A 24,227-nucleotide genomic window follows, 5' to 3' on the forward strand; every position below is an offset into this window, starting at 1 on the left:
CCTTAAACTAGGGACTTGCTGGTTTGAAGGCACTGTTTGCTCCAGCAAGTAAATGTGCCTGTTGCAGCAAACGTGCGATTCCTGCAGGTTTAGGGTTAAAAAAAAAAAAAAAAGAACAAACAATGCATGCTCTCGTCCTTTCTTTTCCCCACAGACTAGCTTATGCTCCTTGCTTTCCTGTACCAACAGTTTAAAACTGGCGTATCGCTAGATACTTAACAGCGGGTAGACCAAGGCACCGGTTAGTACACTACTGCTGAAATGAGTACTTGAGTTTTTGTTAAACCCAGCAAAAGGTGTTGCTCTGACACTAGTTTTTTGCCTCCTGAAACCTGTACGCATACGTGGATGTTTCACAGCTGTACAAATTAATGAATAGCCCCTTTGCCCCACTAATGAATTCTTACTCCTTTAAATAGGACGAGTATAGAGATAGTTTAGTGTTCCTCGGGTCACTGAGAAAGGTTGTTGTAATACTACCGGTTGTCTTCCATAGTTGATTTTGAATAGGAGACTGAGCATCAGGAGAACGTGGTTGAAATCTTGTTTTATTCAGCTGACAAAGTGGCAAATCATTACAGGTAGGTTACAAACATTATTTTAGTTGGATCACAAGCCCTCACGGTAAGATGGGGCAACAAAATTGTTACAGAAATTGTAGAGAAGCTTTCTGAAGTTGGTTGTCATGATAACTCAAAACCAATACAAATGGAGCAGGAGGTGAAGTTAAATACAGTGCAAGGAAACAAGACAGTACCCGTGCTTTGATTTGACACTTCCAGCCCATGCCAACTGCTTCGTTTGCAACCCTTAGACTGTTGGATTTCTTTCCAGCACAACCCATTCCTGAACTGCTTCCAAAGCTATATTCCTAGCTCACTGCACTTGAGTTGTTCCTAACCCCACAGCACTGGCATATGCTGTCAGGATATCCACAATTTGTTTGGTTTCTAGGGTCATTCGAGCCTCAGTCAGCCAATCGTGTGCCACTCTCCTAGACTCTCCTTTTAACTGGTTGACAAATTTAGCTGCCAGCTCCAGATCTCCATGTTCAATGCAATAGGACGCATAAGACAGTAACTTAAACGTATCCAGGTCATCAGGGCTGAGCTCAGCAGGTGGCTTCAGCTGCTGAGGGTGAAACACAAGAAGTGACTGCAGGTATGACAGGAAGTATTGATACAAGCTGTTTCTTGTTTCATCAATCATAGCCACTCTTTTAGCCAGTTTTTGGACTACATAGAAACGTGCTCTGAGGGCCTCCTCGCTGTATACGCCCCGCGTCAGAGACTCTTGAGGGAGAGCGGCCGTTAAGGCTTCTGTAAACGCGTTGTCAGAACAACTGGCTTTGATGGCCTTCACCGCGCTCTCCAGTGGTTCTGTGGGACTATCCCCAGAGGCTGTTTTCATGCAGTATTTCAGGGCTTCAACTGAAAGCCACAGCTGGTGGGCCTTTCTGGCTTCCTCTTCTGCAATGGCGTGACCTGCAAAATAAGCCAAGAGGACTGGGTTTTGGGGCATACGTAGAGGCGAAGTACTAAACATTTACGTGCTTGAACATAAGCAGCAAAAGTCACCCCTCCCTCCCCCCCAAGCAGTTTATTTTCAAAAGCAGCACCCTTAGCATCTGTGGTCAAAGCAAGCCTGATCCACAATTCAGTGTCGGCTACTCCCTGTATATAAGAAAACCAGCAAGACAGCTTTGGACTTCCACAGCTGTGACTGGTTAGGCGCTCAGCACAGCAGCAAAGCTAGACCTGCTGGCTACATGCCTAATCCTGTGCTTAGGCACTCAGTTTTGGTAACAGGCCTTTGGGGATCTTGACTGTAGTCCGTAAAGAAAGAGATGCGGTTTCAGTGCTCACTCTCAACTGCTTGCTCAATTCCTTTCAGTCTGGCATAGGCAGTGTTTATATCCAACGTGAAGTTGTCGAGTTGTTCCTGAGTAAGGCGTCTGAATTGCATTTCTTGTTCGCAGAGTTTTTCTGCTAAGTTCTGAAACAGAGTGATAGAACAGTAACGTTATTTAACTATGTTAACGTATCTTTATAAATTAGGTATTTCTGTCAGGGACAATGCATACAGTAAATGCAGTATACCCATAAGAGCTCCTATTAGGGGTGAATTTAACAGTTATTGCTTTTATAGTTATCAAAAACTCTTCACCTACAGCAAAAGCTTTTAGGAGAAGTCAGAATAAAGCCCACAGGATCAAGTACTATACCATTTCTCTTCCAGAAGAGCAGGCTTCATTCCCTGCCTACACTTCAGTGTTCTGGAAGATGCTTTGGCACTCTTGTCCTGTGAGGTGCATGTTTTGCAAGGGTCCCACAGAAGCAGTTAACGAAATCACCACCTAATTAATTGAGGCACTTTCCTCTCTTTCTTACCTGCTCAAATTCCACTTTCAGTTCCTGTTCCTGGATCTTAAGAACATCTCTAAGATGATCCGTGTGGGCAGCAGCCTGCCGCCGGAGCTGCGTCCTCATTTCACTCTCCATTACCTCTCGGACTTCTTCAATCTGTACCCAAAGAAGCAGTTATTACACCAGTTTCTCAACTGTTTGTTTGGCAACAACTAAGACTTTGTTATTCAGCAGTGATTACTTAGGGTACATGTTATAGAGATCCTATTGACAGAGCCTGTTTCATCTTAAAAAAAACTGCAGAGGTCCATCTTAAAGAGGTCCATCTGAGGCTTTTCTTAATTAAAAGAATAGCTTCACAGTGCACAATGCCAGTAACAGGTAGTTATACTCACTACACACTTAGTGCGGGTATCAAATTATTATATAAAAAAATATACTGACCTGACAAACTGAACACTGGTGTTTACAAATGAGATTCCAAACTAAGAGCACGGCACCTCCTCTATGTGCTGTAATGCTGTTCAAGTTAGACACAGTTTAATAAAACGATCACACCCCTTTCTGCTGATCTTTTATTAACAGACCCGCTGTAGACACTGCAGGTTGGCACAAGGGTGAATGGGTCAGGTTTGTTTAGGAACAGTTGAACAGGTTTTTTTTCTTTAAAAAAGGTATTTTACCATATCCCACCTTCCCATAAATGCAGTGACAACAGTTCAAATAGTTTAGAAAAAAAAAAGAGCTCTAAATAAACACCAGTCACTGCAGCACTTGGAACTAACAGGCTGAAGTGAAGTGAATCCTTAGTTTCACTCAAGTCAGTGCAAATTTGTCAATCAATGGTCAATGTTTGATCTCATTTTCAGAAGCACATATGTAAAAATAGCAGAAGCATTTAGTGGCTGCTTGCAGTACAATATCTCAAAGGGTAAAAACTCCAAGGGCCTAAATTTCTACATGCCCAAAGCAGCAATACATTTCTACACCTTCTTCATAATCTTTTTGAAAGAAATCAAATCCCAAGCAAAGCGCACAGTTGAAAAACACACAGGTACCTCCTTGTAAAGAGGCAGAACGGGAGGACTACAGACCCTAAGACAGCTGTACTGGCTCGGATCAATGTTTATTTTGACCCAGCAATCCTGTCTCCAACAGCAGACAGGAAACCTGAAAAACCGTCATTTGTTGTATAATCTTATCATTCTTCAAAGAATGATAAAATTATCATTCCTGCTCCAAGTCTTGTTTCCAAGCTTGGCCTAGCAGGGGGCCCATGTCTGAAGTCTTCCATAACTCAGAACATCCCACTTGCTCTTCTGTGCACTTTTTCTAGCTCTACCACATCCGTGCTGCTACTCAAACAGGTGAGTTGCTCCATTTACCTTTCTTTCCTGTTCAATTTCGATCTCGCTTCTGTGATGCTCCAGTGCTTTGGCCACAGCTGCCTCAAGTGCTTTTTTATCTTCTAGTTTTTGCTTCTCCAGGGCTGACTCGATGTGCTGCTGCTCTCTCACCCGCTGCTCTGCCAGCTCCTTGTTTAATTGGTCGATGCGACGATGGGCGTGCGCAATGAGAGAGTTCAGGTCGTCCATCGATAACTGGCCAGCTAAAGAAAACACAGGGCGTTAGGAAGGGCTGCAGAAAGGCTGCCGCCACAGTGCTTCCCGCCTCCCACCCGAGCGTCCCAGGGCTACGCAGCTCCACGTGGTTAACCAGCCAGCTTGTTGTATGAAAAAAGCTGCAGAGCACGTGAAGCCCTTTGAGCTGTACTAGCTCCTACTCAAGTTTCCTTTCCGAACCACACCTATAAGCAAGCACTTTCTATCATTAGCAGAGAAATTATGTCTTTGTAATGATTCACAGCCATTACTTACACTCCGATATCCATGCTGCACCTCAGTTAGGCCCATTTCTTGGCCTGTACGCTACTATGTATTTTCCACTAGGGTGTGTAAAACTCAGATGCTGACCGATAAATCTAGCTGGGTACCAAGAGGAACAGCTTACTGAAACCTGACCCAGCAAACACCGAAGTGATGGCGGAAGAAGAGCCAAAATAACATTACCCGTTGAATAGGTCTCCAGACCAACTGTTTACAATTAAATTTCCTACCCAAATTTTTACCTTTCGGGTCTGGCTCCTTGCATAGCTGTAGAGGCCACAACTAGATTTGCAACTGTTAAAAAGTGTACTACTTTTCCTGGGAGGGAAGGAGGATGCAAGCTCTACCTGCATCATCTGTAGGTTTGGTGATTTGAGACTGGAACGTGCTCTGTAAAAAGCTGCAGCTCAGACTCATCCGACTGCCAAGCCTACCAGCTAAATCGCCCCTGCTCTTATATGGAAAACGTGGAACTAGGAAAAAGGTACTTCTGCAGGGGCCAAAACAAGCAAAATTCAACAGTCCTTCAGGCACCCTGCTGGAGAAAGGGCCGCTGCGGGAGGGCTCGGTGGGACGGTGCCAGTGTCCGGCCGAACGGTTGACCAGCACGCTCTAGGTACCTCAGCTGTTGAACTTAACGGCTGTTACAGACACAACTGGGTTTTACTGTACGTACTTACTTAAGCTTTAAATTAGGTTTGATTCTGAGGTTGGTATTTCTTTTTCCTTGCAATCAAAAAGCCAATGAATGTTTTGAAAATCAATAATGAAGATTAAGTGATTTTCAGAGAGTAAGATAAGAATGATTTTCCGAGAATCAAACCAACCTCAAATTAAATGAATCCTTTTTGGTGACCCTTCAGAGCGGCCTTCCTTGGCATTTCAAGCACGTAAAGCTATCACACAGCTTAATTAACAGCAAAGTTCCTTGGTCCCTTTTGACTCTCATCAGCACACACTGACAAGCTTAAATTCACAGAGAAGTTGAAACTTGGCTTTTACAAGCCAGCAGTCGTATCCACCTAGGAAGTGCTGTTAGACAGAGTTTGTGGTTTAAGCTACGCATGCACAGAGCGCGGAGAGGATCCCACAGCATACTTCACTCTGAAAGGTTTTAGGAACGCAACACTTCACCGCTTTGCTGATATTGCGCATAGTTTAAAGCAATGTACAACGCAAACATAAAAAAAGGGGCAAAGAAAAGAGATGACATTCACAAGACCGGAAAAAGCTACAGGAACTCACCTAAATCAGTTACCTCTGCAACAGAAAGAGGAGAGGTTGGAAGAGTTAATGCGCACTCACTGCAGCAAGTAGTCATGCAAAAGTAAAATGGAAAACAGTATACTAATAGCACGAGCCCACGTCTTGAGGAACTTAAAAAGAACATTATGGTGAATATAAAAGTCTCGCTACATTACAAGCAAGATGTAGCCCAAAACGACCCATAACCACTAAAATCAGCTTTAGAAACCCACAGATTGATGTTTAATGGTCCTAGCAAACGAGTGGTGCCGATAAACCACTGCAGTTTAGCCAAAGCGAGGAATAAAAGTTTGAAGTAGAAAAGTGCAACACGACACTGCAATTTTTAGTCTGACGTTTCTAGGGTCTTCTAAATCAGAAGCAGTCGATGAATGAAGAAACAAAAATTCCCACGCAGCAGACTACCAGCAGCAGTGGGAGTCGCTGACCCTACCCAGTCAGACGGGCGGGAGCTCCCAGGAGATTCCCTCTCCTCCACACTGCCAACAAGCAGTGCACGTCAAGACCCTTTCCCAGGTATGAAAAGTCTAAAAACGTTTTCATGTTCTTATGTAAAGGAAAGGAAAAATAAAAATAAAAACAATTATTCTGTCGTTATAATTCCATTTTTCTACAAAACTCTAATACCTCAAAAGACTGCGTATTTAAAGCAGCACAGCAAACTCTGCAAATAGTTCATTAATTTAAAAGTGTTTTTTCCCCCCTATTTGTTTGAATTTTTTACAAAAAAAATCAACCATTTCAGAGATCTGGTACCCTCGTACGGCTACGAGAATGATCTCTCAGACTAGGTCCACCATTTCTGAAGTGTAATGTAGTATTAACAAAAAGTATGCCGCCATACTTCACACTGTACTTCAGGAAATCTGCATTGTGCAATATTAACAACACATTTTTACAAAACAGCAGGTATTACATCTAAAAATAAATCTGCTGTGATTCAGAAATGAAGTTATGATAACACCCTTTAAATACTGAGACTAAAAAAAGTCTCCGATCATTTAGTATGTTTTATGTAACAAGACTGAGTAGGATTATGTGGATCTTATTTAAGCGTATTACTTTTTTGGAGGTAAAACAGGCAGTAATTGCTCCATGGAAGTATCATAATCAAGTTCTTGCAGTAGCTTATCCACAGTAATGGTATATGCACACACTCAACCTCCTGCAGCTTTGCTCGTCTTTAAAATGAAAGGAGTTAAGCTAAGTCACATTACCTGCGGGCAAAGAGTGTGCAGAGATGATTACTGTGGGTGAGCTGACTTGTTAAGGCATCATAACTTGCTCATGAGTCTGATTCCTTCCCTGCTTGCCTTCTGCAACACTGTGGTATAAAAATATTTCCAACAGCTCAAGGTAATACATTTATTCCTCTAATAAGAGAGAGAGAGATTCTAGCTTAACTTTTGACTTGTATTTCTCATTTCATTTTTCTATTATTAGGAAAGCAGAAAAGAGCTCAAGTTGAAAAACCCAAGCGCCTCAAACAAATACTGGCTCATAAGACGCCCGGATTTCAGGCAAAGCATTGTGGTAGTATTAGCAGAAAAAAACAAAAAACATCTATTCACTGCTTTTGGGCAGCACGGGCTATTGCTCAATACAAGTTACCGTGTCAATTTAATTTAGAAATAACATATGCTGGAATAGGTAGGGTAGGGAAAAGGAGGAAATTGAGCAGATAAGAAACGACGACCAGAAACTTGTCCTTTTTTTTTTTTTTTTAAAACACAGTTAAAAGAAAAAAAAATTAAAGTCACGCACAGGCCTTTGTGGTCAAAGTGATCATTTCCAGAGGGTGACACTGTCAGTAGTTATCGGTTCCCTAGAGAAACTCAAGGGAGCTCTTTACTACTCCCTAATCACGCTATACCTACAATCACAGAACGACTTGATCACTGAGCAATACAAATTTGACCCAAATCTGGAGCGACCGCATGACTATTTCTCAAATCAGGCAGAGCACGCGGCACATTTTATGCTGGCTTTATAGTATGTTTAGGTATTGCTTTTCCTTCCACAGTAGGAAAAATTGCGGAAGTGTGATACATTAATTACAAAAAAAAACCCAAAAAACAAAAAAACACCCTGACTTGGAACCAGAATTTATACCAAATCAGTACTCTGTGTCACGCAGCACAGTACATTACAATGTTAGAAGCCATAAAGCCAAATTCATTTACCGTGGAAGCAGGGACTCAATTACAGCTGTTCTATAAACCGTTCTGCAGCTATTCTACTGCCATCAGAAATTCACGTTAACGGAAACAAGACAGATGCTAACTCCATGAGTAACCGCACTTGACTGACAACACCCCTGGCTGAAATTCAATCTGCCTTGCTCTCCTCTGTGGAAAACATGGGCTTACTGGGCTCTCTATTCCTGGAATACCAGGGGACAGAAGAGATGTGTAAAAAGCCACATGATCTTTATCATACAAGAGCTACATGTTGTGAAATTTCAAACAAGTGCAGGCAGTTTACAGAACAAAGCCGTTTTGAAACACCTGCTTTAGACTACTTGTTTTAACTGTGAATTAATTTTACCTTCTAACCAACCAAATGATATAGAAAACAGGAAGCTGGACATTTGAATCAGCGGTTAAAACTGCAGAAACGCTGCCAAACAAAACGACTAGCACGTAACAGACTTCCAAAGTAACGCTGCAATCAGAGACTTACTTAGCCCCTTCCAGCCAGGCTGCACATCTGGAGTGATACTATCAAGTTCTCGCTGAAATTCTTCTCTAGCTGTAGCCACAAGCTCATGATATTGAGCTACTATCTTAGCCTCAGATTGTGCTGCCTGAACCTACAACAAACAAACAAAAAAGGATTATGTTTATGTTTCAAGGCAACTAGCAAAGCCAGAGACATAAATAATTCAGGAGCAGGACCCGAGCGAGAGGTGTTATCCTCCAGCCCAACTAAAACAAACTTACTTGGAGAAAGACGACACTCCCTGATATCAAGGGTCTTGTATACAATAAGTATTTGCTGGAACTATCACAAGTCCATTCTCTCTGTCACGTGCACTGTAACTAGATAACCAAACTATAGCTGGGACAAGACCCAAAGAGTATCCTAAATTCAGTCTGCACCTTCACAGATGCCTAACTCTTTTCCCCTGCTACAGAACAATTTTTGCTAAACAGCTGGGCTCTAGGCTAACAGACTAACTACTTACCTTTTTCACTACATTGTCCAAGTCAACTATCATATGATGAAGATTTTCTTCTGCAGCAAGTATGTGAGGTTTTGCTCCTGCGATCTGAGACTTCTTGGCATTCTCAATGACACCTTTCGTCTTCTCTAACTCTTCTCTAAAAAGAGAAGCTGCCAGTTACAACTCATACATGTCTTACAACACAGCTCCAGACAAAAGTTTACCTCCTACTGCCTGCACTCACGAGACGACTCTACTGAGGTATCCCATCTACCAGCTCTGCGATTAGGATGCTGCAATCAAAACTTTTTTTTCCAAAGCCTGAAGCCTAAAAAGGTCATTGTCTCTGCTCTGTGTAAAATAACAAATTTAACTATATTCCAGTTATTTAACTATAACTGGAACTCAGGGCTTAGTCTGAGAGGACAGGTGAAAGGAAGTTTACTGAGAGTAATCAAGTTTTGAATTCTTTGACTGGGCATGGAAATGGTCACCAGCGTAGATTTGAGATTAGCTGTATTCTGCAAAGTCAAAACTAAGTTAGTATTAGAAAGCAGGCATTTCCATCCTGCAATATCAAGAAAATGTTCTCATATACTACAGATGGTTTACTCTTACGGAAGTGTTTGGGACATGGTGACTGGTGGAGAATAAAGGAAGATGGAGACAATTCATAGACCTCCAGAAAAACAGACTGTTTTTTTGGCAATTAAGAACCGTTTCCTCTAGCATAATTGGAAATCAAGGAAAAAGCGTTCCTTGTCCAAAACCCATTCAAACCAACTGAAAGATTTCCAGTGACCTCACTGGGGTAAGCCGCAAGCTTAAACTTCCCAACGCTATACGTAAGTAACGGGGAGATAAACAAGTTCTTAAAAAGAGGAACACGATTGGTTCAGACTCTTTGGTACACTAAGGACCCTAAGCACAGACACCAAAGAAGTACAAACTACAAGCTAAGGTATGTGACTACTTTTTTGATTTGGCCTGAACAGATCAGTTTTTTTATGTATATATGTATATATGTATATAGGTGACCCTAAGTACTTCCTAGAAACTCATCTAATTTCTGCCAGCCTTCACATAGGCGATGTTCCCTCACCCCTCGATAAGCCGTAACAACAAGTAACATACTTGGCTTTCAGGAGGGCATCAGCAGCTTCATCCACTGCTCTTCTCCGATCTTTCAACGCTTCCTCCAGAGTGCGCCACTGAGTTGATTTTTTCTCCCCAGCAGTCTAAAAAGCACAGATTTCCAATCAGGGTAATCACAACCACTAAAAAAAAAAAGTTATCCCCCCCCAAAAAAACCTGCAGAGATTCAGAAGTTCCTAAATTAATTTCATTTGAAAACTGAGCAACGTTCATTGATTTAACACCACCACAGGTAGAAGCTTTGAGACTGTTTTTTCCTCTCAACGTTATATTCTGTTTGATTCTTCCATTTTGTTCCACTTGAGCAAGAGTCATTTTTACACCCAGCGACCCTCACAGTTCTGCATAGGGCTATGGCATTTGGAGGGAAACCTCTCCATGTATATTAAGCTTAAAAACAATTTCAAAGTTTTACAGGATTTTAAGTGTTAAGCTTAAACATAAACTCTCACAAAGCTCTTTTGTTTTACTAACTGCAAGATTAGATGTTGAGTGCTTGTACAGTTTCTGCACGTGCCCCTGTTCATCTGATTAACCATTAGATTATATCATCTGCTCCAGAACCGAGAAGCAGCGGTTCTACGCAAACGCAGATGTTGGAGCACCAGAAGAAGCTCCGACAATTCATATACCCCATAGTCATCTACAGACATTGCAAACATATTCCAGACTAAGGAGAGAACAATCCAACAGGAAGACTTTGGCGAAGGGAATGGTTTAACAGAGTTATCATGGTAGACAGTATGGCACCCTAATTATAATTAGATAAAAACAGGGTCAGAAGTTAAAATAAAATGAATCATTAAATTGTCAAGACTATCAGCATATAACTTGGATTTCCCTACTTGCAAAATGGGAATAAAGCAGCTGGGGAAAAACAAGAAAAGTCAAGAGCGTGAACGTAGTATTAAACTACACAGGTGGAAAGATTAAAACTGTGATGAACAGATACTGCAAGAAAAGCTTCCAATTTTATCTTTAATAGTAAGATGAAAAGGTTTGCTGAACACAATGTAAAAAAAAAAAAAAAAAAAAATTGTTCCCATTTGTCCAGTTTACCTCAGAATTGTCCATCGCCTCCTTGAGTATTTGTGCGTGGGCATTCACAGCTTGCACAGCGGATTCCTGCGCAGTAATTGCCTGGAGGGTTATACGAGCTGTACTGCTTAGGGCTCCTTCTAAAGTTGCTGCAAGGGCTGGAAAAATACACTGAATTAAACTATAAGGAAAAGAAAAGAGTCTTACAGTCAGTGAAATGACACATTACGTCCTCCACATTCCCTCAATTGTCTCCTTACATTATTTTCTGTGACACAAAAGACGTGGTGAGTTTGGGAACTATGCCGCAGCCTACCGAAGAAGAAAGGTCATCAGAACATGCTCCTTTTTAAGAAAAGGAGTAATAAGCCATAAGCCTGCACTTACAGTTGTTCACTCTGTAAATAAGTTATAATTATTAAATAAATATTCAGTCAATAAAGGCATTCAGTGGAAGACCTTTATCATACTTTTGGAAGGAGGTGTGTTTAATACAATAAGTATTTTCCATCTTCACTTGTTAAAATGGTTACTAAGAGAAAGTAAGTGTATATTCCTATCTTCCACAAGGAAATACAGAGTTTTTCTTCCCAGCTGCAAAAAGCAGTGGAAGCAACTATCTATTCCTGTTGGTATGTAAGCACAAATGACCTACCAATTATTCAAGAAAGATCCGAAGCAGAACAGTTAATCAAAGTTACCAGCTACTGGAGCCAAACATTTATTTCCAACCAGTAGGCCAAGTAGATCTACCTTCCCAGTAAATATTCCTTTGGGTTTTTTTTCCAGCATAACACCTTAACTTCTTCCCTTGCAACAAAGGCCTTGTAAGAAGCAGAGAGCTATTGCCAAAAGCTCTTGTTTCTATTAGTGTAGCTGGGGCTCTTCTAAACCAGACAAAGCCCTGGAACAGTAACCAGCGGCAGCAGACTACGACAAGAATGTCTACAGGGAGCTAAACGTGGCTCTGAGCCCATGAAGTCCAGGCTTGTATACCGTTCCCGCCGCTCACGTGCAACAACGCGCCCAGACGCAGGCCGCGGCTGAGGTCCAAAGCACCCAGAGAAGTCCGAGCATGGCCAGCACGTTTGCCAAGATCAAAAATTCACTTGCACAGGGTGTGGGCAGGCCAGACGAGACCCAGCTTGCTACTAGCATCTCTTCCAACATCAGCTCTTTCCAAACACAACAAGAATAAAATAAAAAGGTTATAGCCCTCAAGGCAGGCTAAAGCACATCCAGTTCTTCAGTCTGGTTAAATCCCCTTTCAAGCTTGTTCTACGTGATCAGTAATAAACTTTCACTTACTTTAAACACAGTAAGGAGCGTTACAATTTTTTTCTGAAATAGCTGTTCAGCATCCAGGCAACCAATGCCTCTATCCTACCCCGCACCAGAGACTCCTTCCCTCGCTGCAGGTCTGCAGAGCCATCGCAGGCAGCCATACTCGCATCCCCCCAAGTCAGAACTAGCTCTTCAACATCCCTTCGCTTCTCCAAGAGGCCGGTCTCCCTCTCATCCCCATCAAGGCTGGCTAAGGAGAGCATGCAAGCATGCTAGCATTACCAGGCAACCTGCAGCCTCGGCTGGGTTTGGTGTCAGAAGAGAAGTCTCAAGGTAGCTGGCCACAGATCTGCCCAGGCGTACTAGACGGCAAAACACTATCTACCAAAAACACTTCCCTACTTCTCTGGCTGCCCCTGAAGCCAATCAGGAAATGACCTAAAACTCCCAATTTAAAGAATCTTGCTGCAGCAAAACCAAACAACAGCCCAGAAGTATTTAAAAACTAATAAGCCAAATAGGAGAAAAAACAAAACAAAATTTATTGTCTTGAGCAAGACGCGCAAGAAGTACCTAAGCAGGATACAGGAAAAGCCAGACAACCTCTCAGTAGCGTGGCCGCTCCAAGGGCGCTTGGATTAAAAGGTCTGTTCAAGTTAAAACCTGAGCAAGGAATAGCCACAGTGCCCAATGTAAAACCTCTAAGTAACTCTTCAGTGTCTTGACATAGTGCTGCTGAATTACCACAGAACAAGTCTAGGCAGCAGCATCCGGTAGCAGGGGATGGCAAACTGAACGTGAGTCAACAGCAACAAAGCCTAACTGTGAACTGGACTGCACCAACAGCAGCATACCCAACAGCTTAAGGGAAGGAATTATTCCCCTCTAACTGGCACTCCTGTGGACCACATCTGGAATATCGTGTCTCGTTTTGAGACCCCCCCCACCCCCCCAGAATAAGAAAGGTATCAACACACTGGGCAGACAGCAACGGATGGCCGCTAAGAAGCTCGAGTACAACGCATTCTGCCAACACAGCACAGGTAAAACAGAGGTACAAAGCAAGTCAGAATCTAAAGCCAAGATAGTCTCGCAATTTTTTTTTGTTGCATACAACGCACGCATACACAAAGTAAGGCAACAGCCATTTAAGGGTACTGACTTACCCGATATCTTCTCTTGTTCCTCTTTGTCTTGCTGGGCAAGCCGGGCTGCAACTTCCTCTGGTGACCGTTCTTTTATGGCATGGGAATCTTCATGTTCTTTAGCTATTCAGGAGTAACGAGAGTGAAAGCGGTTTAGTGGACGGTCTGAATTAGTACAGGGATTACTCGTAGGGAAGTAACTTTCCAGTCACAATTGATGTTCACGGTTAGTATTGCTTCATAAACCTGACTCCCACATAAAGCCATCCTGGAACTACCTCAAGCTTTTTTAAACCCAGAATTCCAAAGGCTAGTCTCAAAGCTGTTTAAAATTAAAGACAGTTGTGTGGCTACCTCATATGAACCTGTAAATTTTATGCTCTCTAGTTACAAAAATATACAAAAGTCAGAAGTGAAAGGTAAAGCAAGCAGTGAAAAACAGTTATGGGTCCAAGTTTAGACCTTAAGTGAATATCCACTCACATTTTTTTCAGCGCTCCTTTGGCATGCTTAGAGAGTTCAGCCAAAGTAAAGAAATATTAGGGAAAAGGCTACAGCGAATCAAGATTATATTCCACTCCCTAGCCTAAGGCCATTTAGAACACTTTCGCTCCCCAACGCAGAGGGTAAACAGTGAGCTAAGCGAAGCTCTGAAGATCAACAGCAAGTGTGCAGACAAACTGAGGAGACAACCCAGATGCCTCAGCTCCCAGACTCACGCTGCAACAAAAAACACCAGGAAACCTTGTAATGCTGATGCCAACTCTGAAGAATGCATTCACTCACTGTTGGCATACCTTTTTTGAAACCTGGTAATACGTAAAGAAATGAATCTTATCTGAAAGAAACTATCAGAGAGAAATCAGTGTTTCTTATACAGTGTTAAATATTAAGTACAGTTCCTTCCCTTAGCCCTGAACAGACAAGCATTTCTGAATCAAAAAAGACACAAAGAGTGGAGGCAGAGCGGACTGTACAATTTCCTATTCCGCGCAAGAAAAAAAGGCGGGCTTTCTTCTCGAGTTCACACCTACACCTGTTCTAGGTATCAATCTCAGCGTCTTAGCATGCTAAAGGTCTCATCAGCAGACCATGCGCTCTTCCTTCTGCAAAAGGCACAGAGGGTCACACCTTTAAAACCTGACAAATATCAACACACAAAGTTATGCACTTGCGGTAACAAGTTTTCGGTTTGCTTCATGGTGTTCACGCATATGATCTTTTTTTTACCTTCTTCAGTCTGCATCCCTGGAGCTGGCACTGACACAGCTTCACCTGTTGCAGAGATGACCTGAGCTGCAGTTGTGCCTGCTGTTAAGTATAGTTATGGAACAAAACCAGTTAGTATATGCATGCTATAATGTAAATATAGGGATGTACAGGCTTCTAAACTTTTTTCCTCTATAGAAACGTACTATTTGGATACTCATATCACTACTTCCAGGAAAAAGAGAACTGCACTCCCCTCTATGGTACAAACATCTTTTAATAAAGTGAAGATCATAGGCAGCAACCAGGTAGTACTTCCACACACAAAACTTCACTGGACATGACAAATGAAGGAAAAGGATGACAGCTGCTCCTCTCTAAACCAATTCCATTTCATCTGGCTTAAAAGTAGTTTCGCAATTATCCCAAATTAAGCTTCTTTCATTTGTTTAAAAAGAAGAGGCAAATCCCCTCAGAGCCCACCACCCAAAGGGCTCTTCCTGCTGAGTCCTGTCTGTAAACCATGAAGGACAGTTGTTGTTTATATTTGATTCCAAAGTGTTCTAGAAGGTAAATGAAATTCCTGAAAACCAACCCAAAAATAAAGCTAAAGTCATTTTAGGCAAGTTTTCTTACGACTAGAATAGAAAATAACATTATATCTAAGAAATTATATTCATCTTCAACCACTCCGTAAGACTACTTTAACCTACTGTGAAGGTATGATATAGGACAACATCAGCTGTTTTGTTTTGCTCTACATGACACTCTGTAAAGTTACCTTCCTTTTCTTCTGACGAAGCAGCAGCTTCCGTTTTGCTCTTTTCGGATTTGGTAACGGGCTGTTTGGATTCTTTCATTACTTCTGCTACAGATGAGATCTTCAGCGGGCCTTGCTGTATCTTGAAGATCAAAATAAGAAATATTATCAGTTTTCTAAACAGCCTGTGTCTCACTGAGTCCATTACAATGGAAAAGAACATTTGCGTGTCCAGACGACTGCATCACAAATCTAAAACTTTGAGGTACATATGAAAACAGTAACAAGGCCATATAGTTTCTTGCTCTGATTTTTAATTTAGAGAGAATCTGTACAATTTTCAGCTCTCTTGAACCGAACGTACAAGTAGCAGCAGTGTTCAGTACAAACACAAGTTCATTAAGGGATGCATAAAAAGCAAATAATTTCATGCCCCAAACATTACAAACACTTCTAGGTGTTTTGAAACACTACAGAAAATACAGATAATGCAGAAACTAACTATAAAGATCACCTCCACACGAAGGTCTGAAACAGCTCCAGGAAGCATATTTTAACCACCTCCCCTTGGACATTATTTAGTCCATTTAAGCATATCTTAAATTAATTCGGTCTACACTTTTCCTCTTCATTTCATACCCTTCAAGTATTATCCTCAAAACAAGTTAGGCCTTCATTCTTCCCAACCCAACTTTAGTTTTTCAGCTAACTGCTCCAACAGCTTGTTCCCTCAGTCATAATTTTTTGTCCACCAACAATTACGGGAGTCTCTCCCACCCACCCACTCCCTAGATAATGCTTTTTCAAATTGTGGTTAGGAAGAAAAAAAAACAAGAATTGTTTTAAAGATAAATGACTGCAAAATTAAAGATGTGCTTTTAAAAAAAATATATACACAAATGTTTTATCTGGATATTGTTGAACAGAAGATCCTACAGGCATGGAATGAGTTTGACAGGCATAGAAGAATCAGCTTTGCGCGGCTTCACCGATTTCCCTTTGAAAGGGCTCAGATGCCAGCGTGCAGGCAGAAGAACACTTACTCAAGGGTGGTGTATTGCAAGGTCTTATGATATTAATCTTTTTCTAGCCAGCATAGGAAGCAAGGTAATAACAAAAGCATTTAGGTTAGAGCCATAACTGGGCAGATGACAATTTTGTTGTCTGACCGCTGCGTTTGTCACAAAAGTTACTGAGCTTCCTCGGTGGCCAGGAGGTGTTAAGAACTGGGGTGATCACAAGGGAACCGTAGCTGAATGCAGGCGAGACGCAGTCTGGGCTAACCAGCACACCATATTCTCCCGTTCCATTCAGCACTGCTTTTTTACACTCAAATTAAAAATATTTTGGTCGTCCTGGAGGTCAAACAGCTTCTGAAAGCTCAGCACAGGCACGGGCAGAGTAGCTTTTCAGTTTTCTTGTTTTACCAGGAAGCATCTTCTTTTAGATGAAGTAGCAGAGAAATTTCTAGATTCAGTTCTCAGTGTTGGCCTGAAAGCAGCACCTGGTTCATAGGAGATTCCTCCTTTCTGCAGGGTCACGTCACCAAGCTTTCAAAGTATGATGCTTAGGCATCGCTTTGTACCGTTCACAGCTTTATTGATTCAAAAAGTTCTCAGCTCTCTTTAAAACAAATTCAGCTTCATCTCACCACGCCACTAAGTAAACTAAACCTCGAGCCCTAGTGAAATGGTTAAACTCCACTATTTCGCCTACCCCCTTTTGCCTAGATTATTTAGGAGTATAAGCACACCAGCTATTCAGTTACAACCTTACTGGATTATTTTACTCGCAGGTAAGGAAAAAAATGAGAGTTTTACAACCCAGGGACGACAATCACATTCAGATGATAATGGGAAACGTACAAGCAACATTACATTATGCAGCACTCAGAAAATAGTACCTCTGTTCAATGGGTAATTCATCCAACAAGAAACAAAAGTGTGAACTAGGAAAGAATCTACTATGCAGTTCAGAGTCTTTTCAAAGAAGGGCAAAAATCTACAACTCTAATTCATGAAAAAGCTCAGTTCATAATTCTAAAATCTAGTACATGCCAAACTTGATCAGAATTTGAAAACTAAAAGCAGCTGCTCTGTCTACAAAAATTGAAAAGTAGAGGTGAAGGCAAAACACTTACCGATTTCTTTGGCGTCGTTACGCTGCAAGGTGCGGGACCAAGTGCCATCTCAAAGAGTTTATCAGAGTAGGGAACAGCCTTCTCTACGTTTTCCCGGAAACGAGCATCATAGCTGGCATATAAGATAGTTCCACCTACTCCTCCACCCACAAACAAGATACCTGCACCAATAATTTTACCTACAGAAACACTAAGGGGGGGGGGGGGGAGAACAAAAGCTGTTTATGTAAATCATATCAGTAGTATGACAAGCAATCATCAGATAGATTTTAAACCTTTAAGCTTACACTTTGTTCCAAAAATTTGCCAAGAAATTAATCCAGAATCCACCTTAAATCACTCTGAGCCCCAGAGCATCCCCAGCACTGTACGAGGCAAGACGACAGCCCACGACCTCACTCTGAGGGTCCCCCTTCTGAATAACCATCACCTTGACAAGCTTCACTTAAATCTGATTCAATCAAACAACACGCAAAAGCCATGACAATAAAAGCTACTAAACAATCCCCCCATCCCACCACCTCCAATTTGCCTTCACGCAAAGCTCAGAAGCAAAATCGCTCTCGGCGGATACGACGCAAGAGTCGACGCCACCCTCCAACACCTACCACGTACCCAGATTCTCCGGACGCAGTAGCATATCCACGGCGCTGCCGTAATGGACGGAGTGAAGCTCTCCCACACCGGCAATTCTGCAAGGGACGGAGGAGGCAAGAGTCAAGCAGCGAGCATGTTTAAACATCTGCTCAGCCCAATACAAGTAACAGGTTAGTTTGTTTTATCATCGCAGCTTGCACGTATTCTGCGGAAAAGTGGCAGCTGGTACTGGAGCAGCGAGGGTAGGCTGCGCTTTCCCAAGACAGGGTCCTGGCAAACGCAGCTTGCAGGTTAAAGGCTTTTTAAGGTGCAGTTTGACATTTGGGAGGGGAGACGCTGCACACAACCACCCCAGCTTATTTCTGCATTTATTTTGCTTATTTATGCTTCATACGTCCAGGTCAGGTAGTACCACTGCATTAATCAAGAAGCATGAACTAGAGCAGCCCAGCTGTGACCAACGCAGAAGATGACAACACTTGTTTAAATATTTTACACTATTTTCATTTTTGAAGACATAAAAGCATTTCTTCTCGACCTTGGGACACCTGCCTCCCAACCGCAACTTCCTCTTTGAAAGAACTAATAACAGACGTGCTTTCAAGACAGAGATCACATTATAATATAAATGAAATTGCTGAATGAAAGAGTGGTATCTCACTAGACTCTAGTTAATAAAGAGCACATCACTCAAGATTTTTATCTTCTTTATATCTTAGCTGAAAATGAAGGTTGACCAGAAAGATGGGTTAAACTACACCAACCCAAACGGTAAGGAAAAAAACTGTCTCCCTCAGTTTTTTTAAACACAAACTCCTGGAAGAAGAACACAGGTCTCGCGGGACACCAGCGTGCAAGTCACAGCCAGAACTTTTCCCACAGCTGAGGTCTCCTGGACAACTAGGAAATTTTCCTTAAAAAAGGAGACAGCTTCCCTAAAACTTAACCCAAGAAGAGAAGTCTGTCTATTTCTTTTTACATATGGAAATAAACAGAGCACACAAATCTTGTGGTTTAGGTCCTATGGTCACCCAACAACACAGGGAGGAAAGGCAGGAACATTGACTTTTATTCTTTCTAGAACATCAGCCAAAACCACTGAATTAGTAACAGGAGCGTGCGTGCGCCGCAAGAGGAAGCACCCGCTTCTCACGCCAGGGAACTTTATGAGCCTTGACTGTGCTCAACATTTTCATTTTCTGGTTTACGACAGCCAGTAAGGAAACACAAAATTATAATCAGAAACATTACAGAATAAGTTTATTAGACTTGATTCTCCCGGAAGCATAAGTTGAGGTTTTATCGGTCCTGTTAAACTGGACGTTACTAATAAAAGACTCTTAAATGATTTTGCAATCGACAGTTGCACACGTTTCTGACTCTTGGTAGGTCCTTATTACACCACTGAGTACAGAATAAGTAAAATATTTTAGCGTTACGCATATAGCTCAACCTAATAAAATGAGGGGAAAGAAGTTATTTTATATTAATATCTTCAGACGGAAGGGGTTGCGAACTCAAAAACTTTATTTTGAACGAAACGCTCTTCTGGAAATGAGCCTTTGCTCAGCACTCCCCTCACCAGGCTTTCCAGAGTTTATTAGCTGTAATATTAGTATATGATTCACTCCATTATTTTTCTCGCTGGCTGCACTTACGCGATTACAACTCATATCTAGTGATGGCAAATAACACCGTACCCGTTTTGTCCTCCCACCTTCAGTAAACACATCTGTTCCTACAGGCTGCATTTAGGAATCGAGCAGGACAGAGGAGAAAACTTGCTTCTCTCTGCTCAGCATTTGGGCTTTGTCCCCTACGAGGGGTTTCTGGTTTTGTTTTTGCTTTTTTAAATAAAAATAAACGGTCCCACTCATTCATAGTTACTCCAGATGAGAGCAAGAGAAACGCAAGCATTCAGTCTGCCTTGTCAGACACTCGCACTCCTACCACGTAGGAGCGAGAGCGATAACCTAAAAACTATCCAAGGCCCAACCAGTTTTTGGAAGGTGTTTGCAACGCGTAGAACATGCCATTGCTGGCCACGCAACGACAAACTAAAATCTTTAAGTACCGATGTTTCATAAACAGAAGCCTGAGCCTCATTTTCTCCTTCACGTCCAAATACGCCATTATCGCTAAAAGTCACTGGCAAGTTTCCAAAGCAACATTGCTCTCTTTTGGCCATTTTCATAATCTTACTTATATTCACTGCATAATCCTGATTTGGAAAATTACAAGAAGTTTCTAATCTCCCCTCTGCACAATTACCAGCAGTTTACTACAAATAAACTAATTAGAGACCTAAACGAACCTGACAACGTCTGCAAGCATTTGAAAGAATTACATCACCTGTACGTTGCTACTTCTTGGAAAGAGGCAGCAATAAACCGCTGGCTGTTCTGCGGAACAGAAGATGACAACAACACCTTTTGCCAGGGAATCAAGCTGACAGCGCAGATCCCTCGCGGCAAGGGCACCGCAGAGCAGTTGGTGCCATTTCTGCCTCCTACTCCAACGCTTCTGTGGGCTATTTCTTTCATCCAACATCTTAAGCACTTATTATTTTACATTCATTATCCACTGTTGTATTACTACAAGAACCATTTTGCAAGGCACATCGTACTTGTACTCCAGTTAATATAAAGAACTCCAGTGAATCTGGCATTTGAGATTATCCATATAATCTCCCTCTGGCAAAATCCTCAGGATGGACACGGCATGGCACGGCACAGCCGAACACTTTAAAAACAAAACTAACCCTTGCCTTGCAGGTTCATACTTCATGCATAACTTAAAGCAATCAGACACAGAACGGAGAATAGGCCGCCCTCTTCACCCATTCAGCCCTGGATAAACCTCTCTCTTGTCATGAGGCTCAAGTGTCTTTACAGAGAATGAAGCCAGTAAGACATGCAGCTTCCTACAACACTGTGTTTGTATATTTAAACAAAAAGAGCAAAACAGAAACGTTAGAGGAAACTAGCCTTCGCTGCAACAGGTTATGTATAACAAGGGTATCTGACCACAGAACTGAAAGTCTTTTTCTAACATTCAAGACTTCTGCAACCAGTATCATGCCTTCTAAAAGAAGCTTGCGTTTCTTTTCAAAGAAAACTACAACTATTCCAAACAAGGCAAGAAGAGTTTCTCTGCAGCACTGCACTTAAATAGTTGAAAACTTTTATGAAATTGCTATGATGAAGACCCACTTCCTTGGAGATGTTCAAAACCCAACCGGACACCGTCCTGAGCAAGCTGCTCTAGGTGACCCTGCCTGAGCAGGGCGTTGGACCAGATGATCTCCAGAGGTGCCTTCCCACCTCAACTACTCTGTGATTCCGTGACTCTCTCAAAGCCACGAGTTTAATTTACTTTACAAAATTGCTGATTCTCCCATTCACAGACCTCATTGGTAAGAGGGAAGGCTAAAACTTCTACCAGTCTCACTAACTCTCTACCATGAAGATTTTCCATACCTAGACCCTTATGCTGCTCTGCTCTAACTTTGGTGAAGAACAGTTGCTTTAGCATCTCCCCATACAGCTGCGCTCTGCTTCCTGGCTCTCCCAGTCTGCTGAATAAACCACACATCCTCCAGGACCTGTCACCCCACAGTCCCAAACAATTTCAACTCTGTCCAGATAACTGGGTTTTTTGATCTACAAAGGTCAAAAATATCTTAACATCACAACAGAGAAGCAGACTGTCCCAGTGGCAGTTTCTGTATACCACATAATTAACAATGGTTTATTTCCGTTCTTTGAAAAATTTTAACAACTCGCCCTTTATTGATGCCTAATACTAAAAAGCCCCACAAGTTTCTTTTTGGGCCGTATCAGCTTGTAACAAATGAGTTTCCCTAGCTGAGCAGCAAGGTACCGGTGAGATGCCGTCACTCACTCCTGAGCGACACCACTGCGGGGGCTGCAGGCAGAGGATCGGGCTCTGGCCTGAGGTCCAGCGACCCGAACAGGATGCAAGAAACTACTAGACATGACATGAGAGGCAGCAAGTTACAGAATGAGAAGGTGATAAAAGATGACAGGGCTGTGAGAAATGGCTGGATTTCAGATCTGGTTAAGGGGGGAGATAGGCGAGACACGCCTGGGGATACCTGCTGGGCAGCTCTGCACTCCACCACCTCAGCTGGAGCAGGACAACAAACCAATGCCGCTGCTCCGACGATACCACGCGTGTCGAACCACCATTAGGAGGGTCGAGGGAGCGGGATGCATAAGCGAGCAAAGGAGCATGCAGGACGGCCACGTCCGACAGCCTCGCATCGCCCTGCTGGTGCCTCTTCCAGGCCTGATGGCTTCAGCACCTTCCTGGTAAGATCTTAGCAGCCAGGAGGCATTCCTCCCACAAAGGGAGATGTATTTTCAGTATGTGTGAAAGTTACCTAATAACATCCCCGATCAGGTTAGGACTTCTTGAGCAGAGGCCGTGATTCTGTGTCTCTTGCGTTTTAAATACTAGAATCTAGTTTTATGCAGTTTTCTAAATACTATAATTAAAACACTCGTATCTTATTTCCACTTGCTCGTTTCTTTTTTGGCTGGCAGAAGAGCAGCGTTTACGGCCACGGCAGGTGACCGGCAGCTGTCCTCACAGGCACAGCGCCACACACGCACTGCCGCGCGCCTCAGAGCTCCCCTGCGACACGAGCGCTCAAGGGACTCTCCCCCCCCCCCCAAAAAAAAAAAATCAAAATAGTACGCATAAAACCCGTTTTGTTTCACACACGCTGTGTCTGTCACAGCTACATCTCGGTTGCCCTCAGCCTCCTCAAGAGAGGCGAGCAGGACGAAGGAAAAATAAAAAGGACAAGGAGCCCCCGCAGGCCTCTCCAGCCCTGTCAGGCAGCGCGGGAAGGCAAGGTCACGTCCTTCCTCGCCGCTGCCGGGGTCCGGCCGCCGCGCCGCCGCCCGCCCGCCCTCGCCTCACGGCCGGGCCCCGCCGCCGCCCCGGGGCCGCGGCTGCCGCCACCCCCCCGCGTCAGGCCCCGCCGCAGCAGGGTCCCGCCGCCGTCGGCAGAGGGGACGCCGAGGGGACTACAGCGCCCAGCGTGCACCGCGCCGCGCAGGCCCAGTGCGCCTCCCCCACCCGCCGCGCCCCGCGGGAAATCCCGGCGTGCCCCGCTCCAGCCCCAGTCGGCGGACGCCGGCAAAGGGGCCGCCACCCGCTACCAGACACGCAGTAGACTACAAGGACCGGCATGCCCTGCGGGCGGCAATTCCCAGAAACTGGGCGGGCGCGTTGCACGCCGGGGCTCGTAGTGCGCTCCACCAACCAACGAACAGTCCCCGCCCCGCCGAGGCGTCTCATTGGCGCTCGCAGCCGTCGCTCAGCGGCGGAGTAGCCAATCGCGTCCCGCGTGCTCGGAGTCATTCAGAGAAGACGGAGCCGCGATTAGAGGACGCGCCGCTCCTCGTTCTCCCCCCCCCTCCCCCGCCGTCTACCTGTCGCCCCTATAGCTTCGATTCATCCCCGCCGAGCGGCCCAGCTCGCTCCCCCCGGCGCCGCGAGCGGGCAGCGGGGCCTCGCCGGGCGGCGCCGGGCGGCGCCAGCCGGGCGGGCGAGGATGACTCACGGGGTTTCCCCCCGCCTTGCTCACCTGCGCGGCCACTGCGACTCCCGCTCGGTGACACGCACGCAACATCACTTCGGCGCCGGTCGCGGCCGGGGGGAGCTTGCGGGAAGGCGCCGTGCGCGGTAACTCCCAGCGCCGTTTAGTCTCCGCCTTCCTTCTCCCCCCCCACCTCACCTCACGGGTAGGACGCGGGGCGCATGCGCGGCAACCGCCCGGGCTTCCGCGGCGCCGAGGGGCGTGCCCCGCCCGGCCGAGAGGGCCCGGCCGAGCCGCGCGCCCAATCAGAGCGAGCGGGATAGGCAGCATGCAAATGACGTCCCGCCCCGGCCGCAGGCGCGAAGCCCGCCGGCGTGTGACGCATGCGCAGGGCGGCCGGGTCACCCTCGCTCCGGTACCGCTCCCGTAGCAGCAGTTCCGTGCCTGCGTATCCCCCGCGTGGGACCCCCTAGGAGCACACGAGAAGAAAGCACTCACGTAGCTCTACATAAACACCCCATCTGGAGGGGAAGAGGCACTGCAGGGCGGCGGGAGAGCAGGAGGGGCCGGACCCTGTTTTTGTCGGAAACGCGATGGCTTTAAACAGCTGCGCAGCCGCCCCGGGCGGGGCCGGGCGGGTCGC

The 24,227-nt window shown here is 44.3% G+C and overlaps 1 protein-coding gene across 4 annotated transcripts; it reads right to left on the reverse strand.

Annotated features, from left to right (window-relative positions):
- Positions 1 to 532: 532 nt before the first annotated feature.
- On the reverse strand, positions 533 to 24,222 carry IMMT (inner membrane mitochondrial protein). 4 transcript variants are annotated; one of them, XM_068943695.1, is made up of 15 exons: positions 24,083 to 24,222; positions 18,031 to 18,107; positions 17,416 to 17,605; positions 15,297 to 15,417; positions 14,537 to 14,617; positions 13,328 to 13,429; positions 10,899 to 11,035; positions 9,819 to 9,922; positions 8,706 to 8,841; positions 8,201 to 8,330; positions 5,498 to 5,512; positions 3,752 to 3,975; positions 2,391 to 2,522; positions 1,866 to 1,995; positions 533 to 1,484 (listed from the first exon to the last, which is right to left on the reverse strand). In XM_068943695.1, the coding sequence occupies exons 3-15, from the start codon at positions 17,461 to 17,463 to the stop codon at positions 877 to 879; spliced, it is 1,968 nt and encodes a 655-aa protein (XP_068799796.1). In that variant the 5' UTR covers positions 17,464 to 17,605; positions 18,031 to 18,107; positions 24,083 to 24,222; the 3' UTR covers positions 533 to 876. The 4 variants fall into 4 exon arrangements, with proteins under 4 accessions (XP_068799796.1, XP_068799793.1, XP_068799797.1 ...); XM_068943692.1 differs by lacking the exon at positions 24,083 to 24,222 and adding an exon at positions 23,633 to 23,827; XM_068943696.1 differs by lacking the exon at positions 5,498 to 5,512.
- Between the last annotated feature and the right edge of the window lie 5 nt (positions 24,223 to 24,227).

The sequence above is a fragment of the Struthio camelus genome, chromosome 4 (genome assembly GCF_040807025.1).
Source record: "Struthio camelus isolate bStrCam1 chromosome 4, bStrCam1.hap1, whole genome shotgun sequence".
Lineage (NCBI taxonomy): Eukaryota > Metazoa > Chordata > Aves > Struthioniformes > Struthionidae > Struthio > Struthio camelus.

What these genes read in the sequence shown, in the direction of transcription:
- IMMT (XM_068943692.1), bottom strand. Translation starts at nt 23,677, where the DNA reads ATGTTGCGTGCGTGTCACCGAGCGGGAGTCGCAGTGGCCGCGCAG. An exon ending in AGGCGATGGACAATTCTGAG is followed by an intron (nt 9,923 to 10,898) that starts GTAAACTGGACA and finishes TGTGCTTTTTAG; the next exon opens with ACTGCTGGGGAGAAAAAATC. An exon ending in GATGCCCTCCTGAAAGCCAA is followed by an intron (nt 8,842 to 9,818) that starts GTATGTTACTTG and finishes TTCTCTTTTTAG; the next exon opens with AGAAGAGTTAGAGAAGACGA.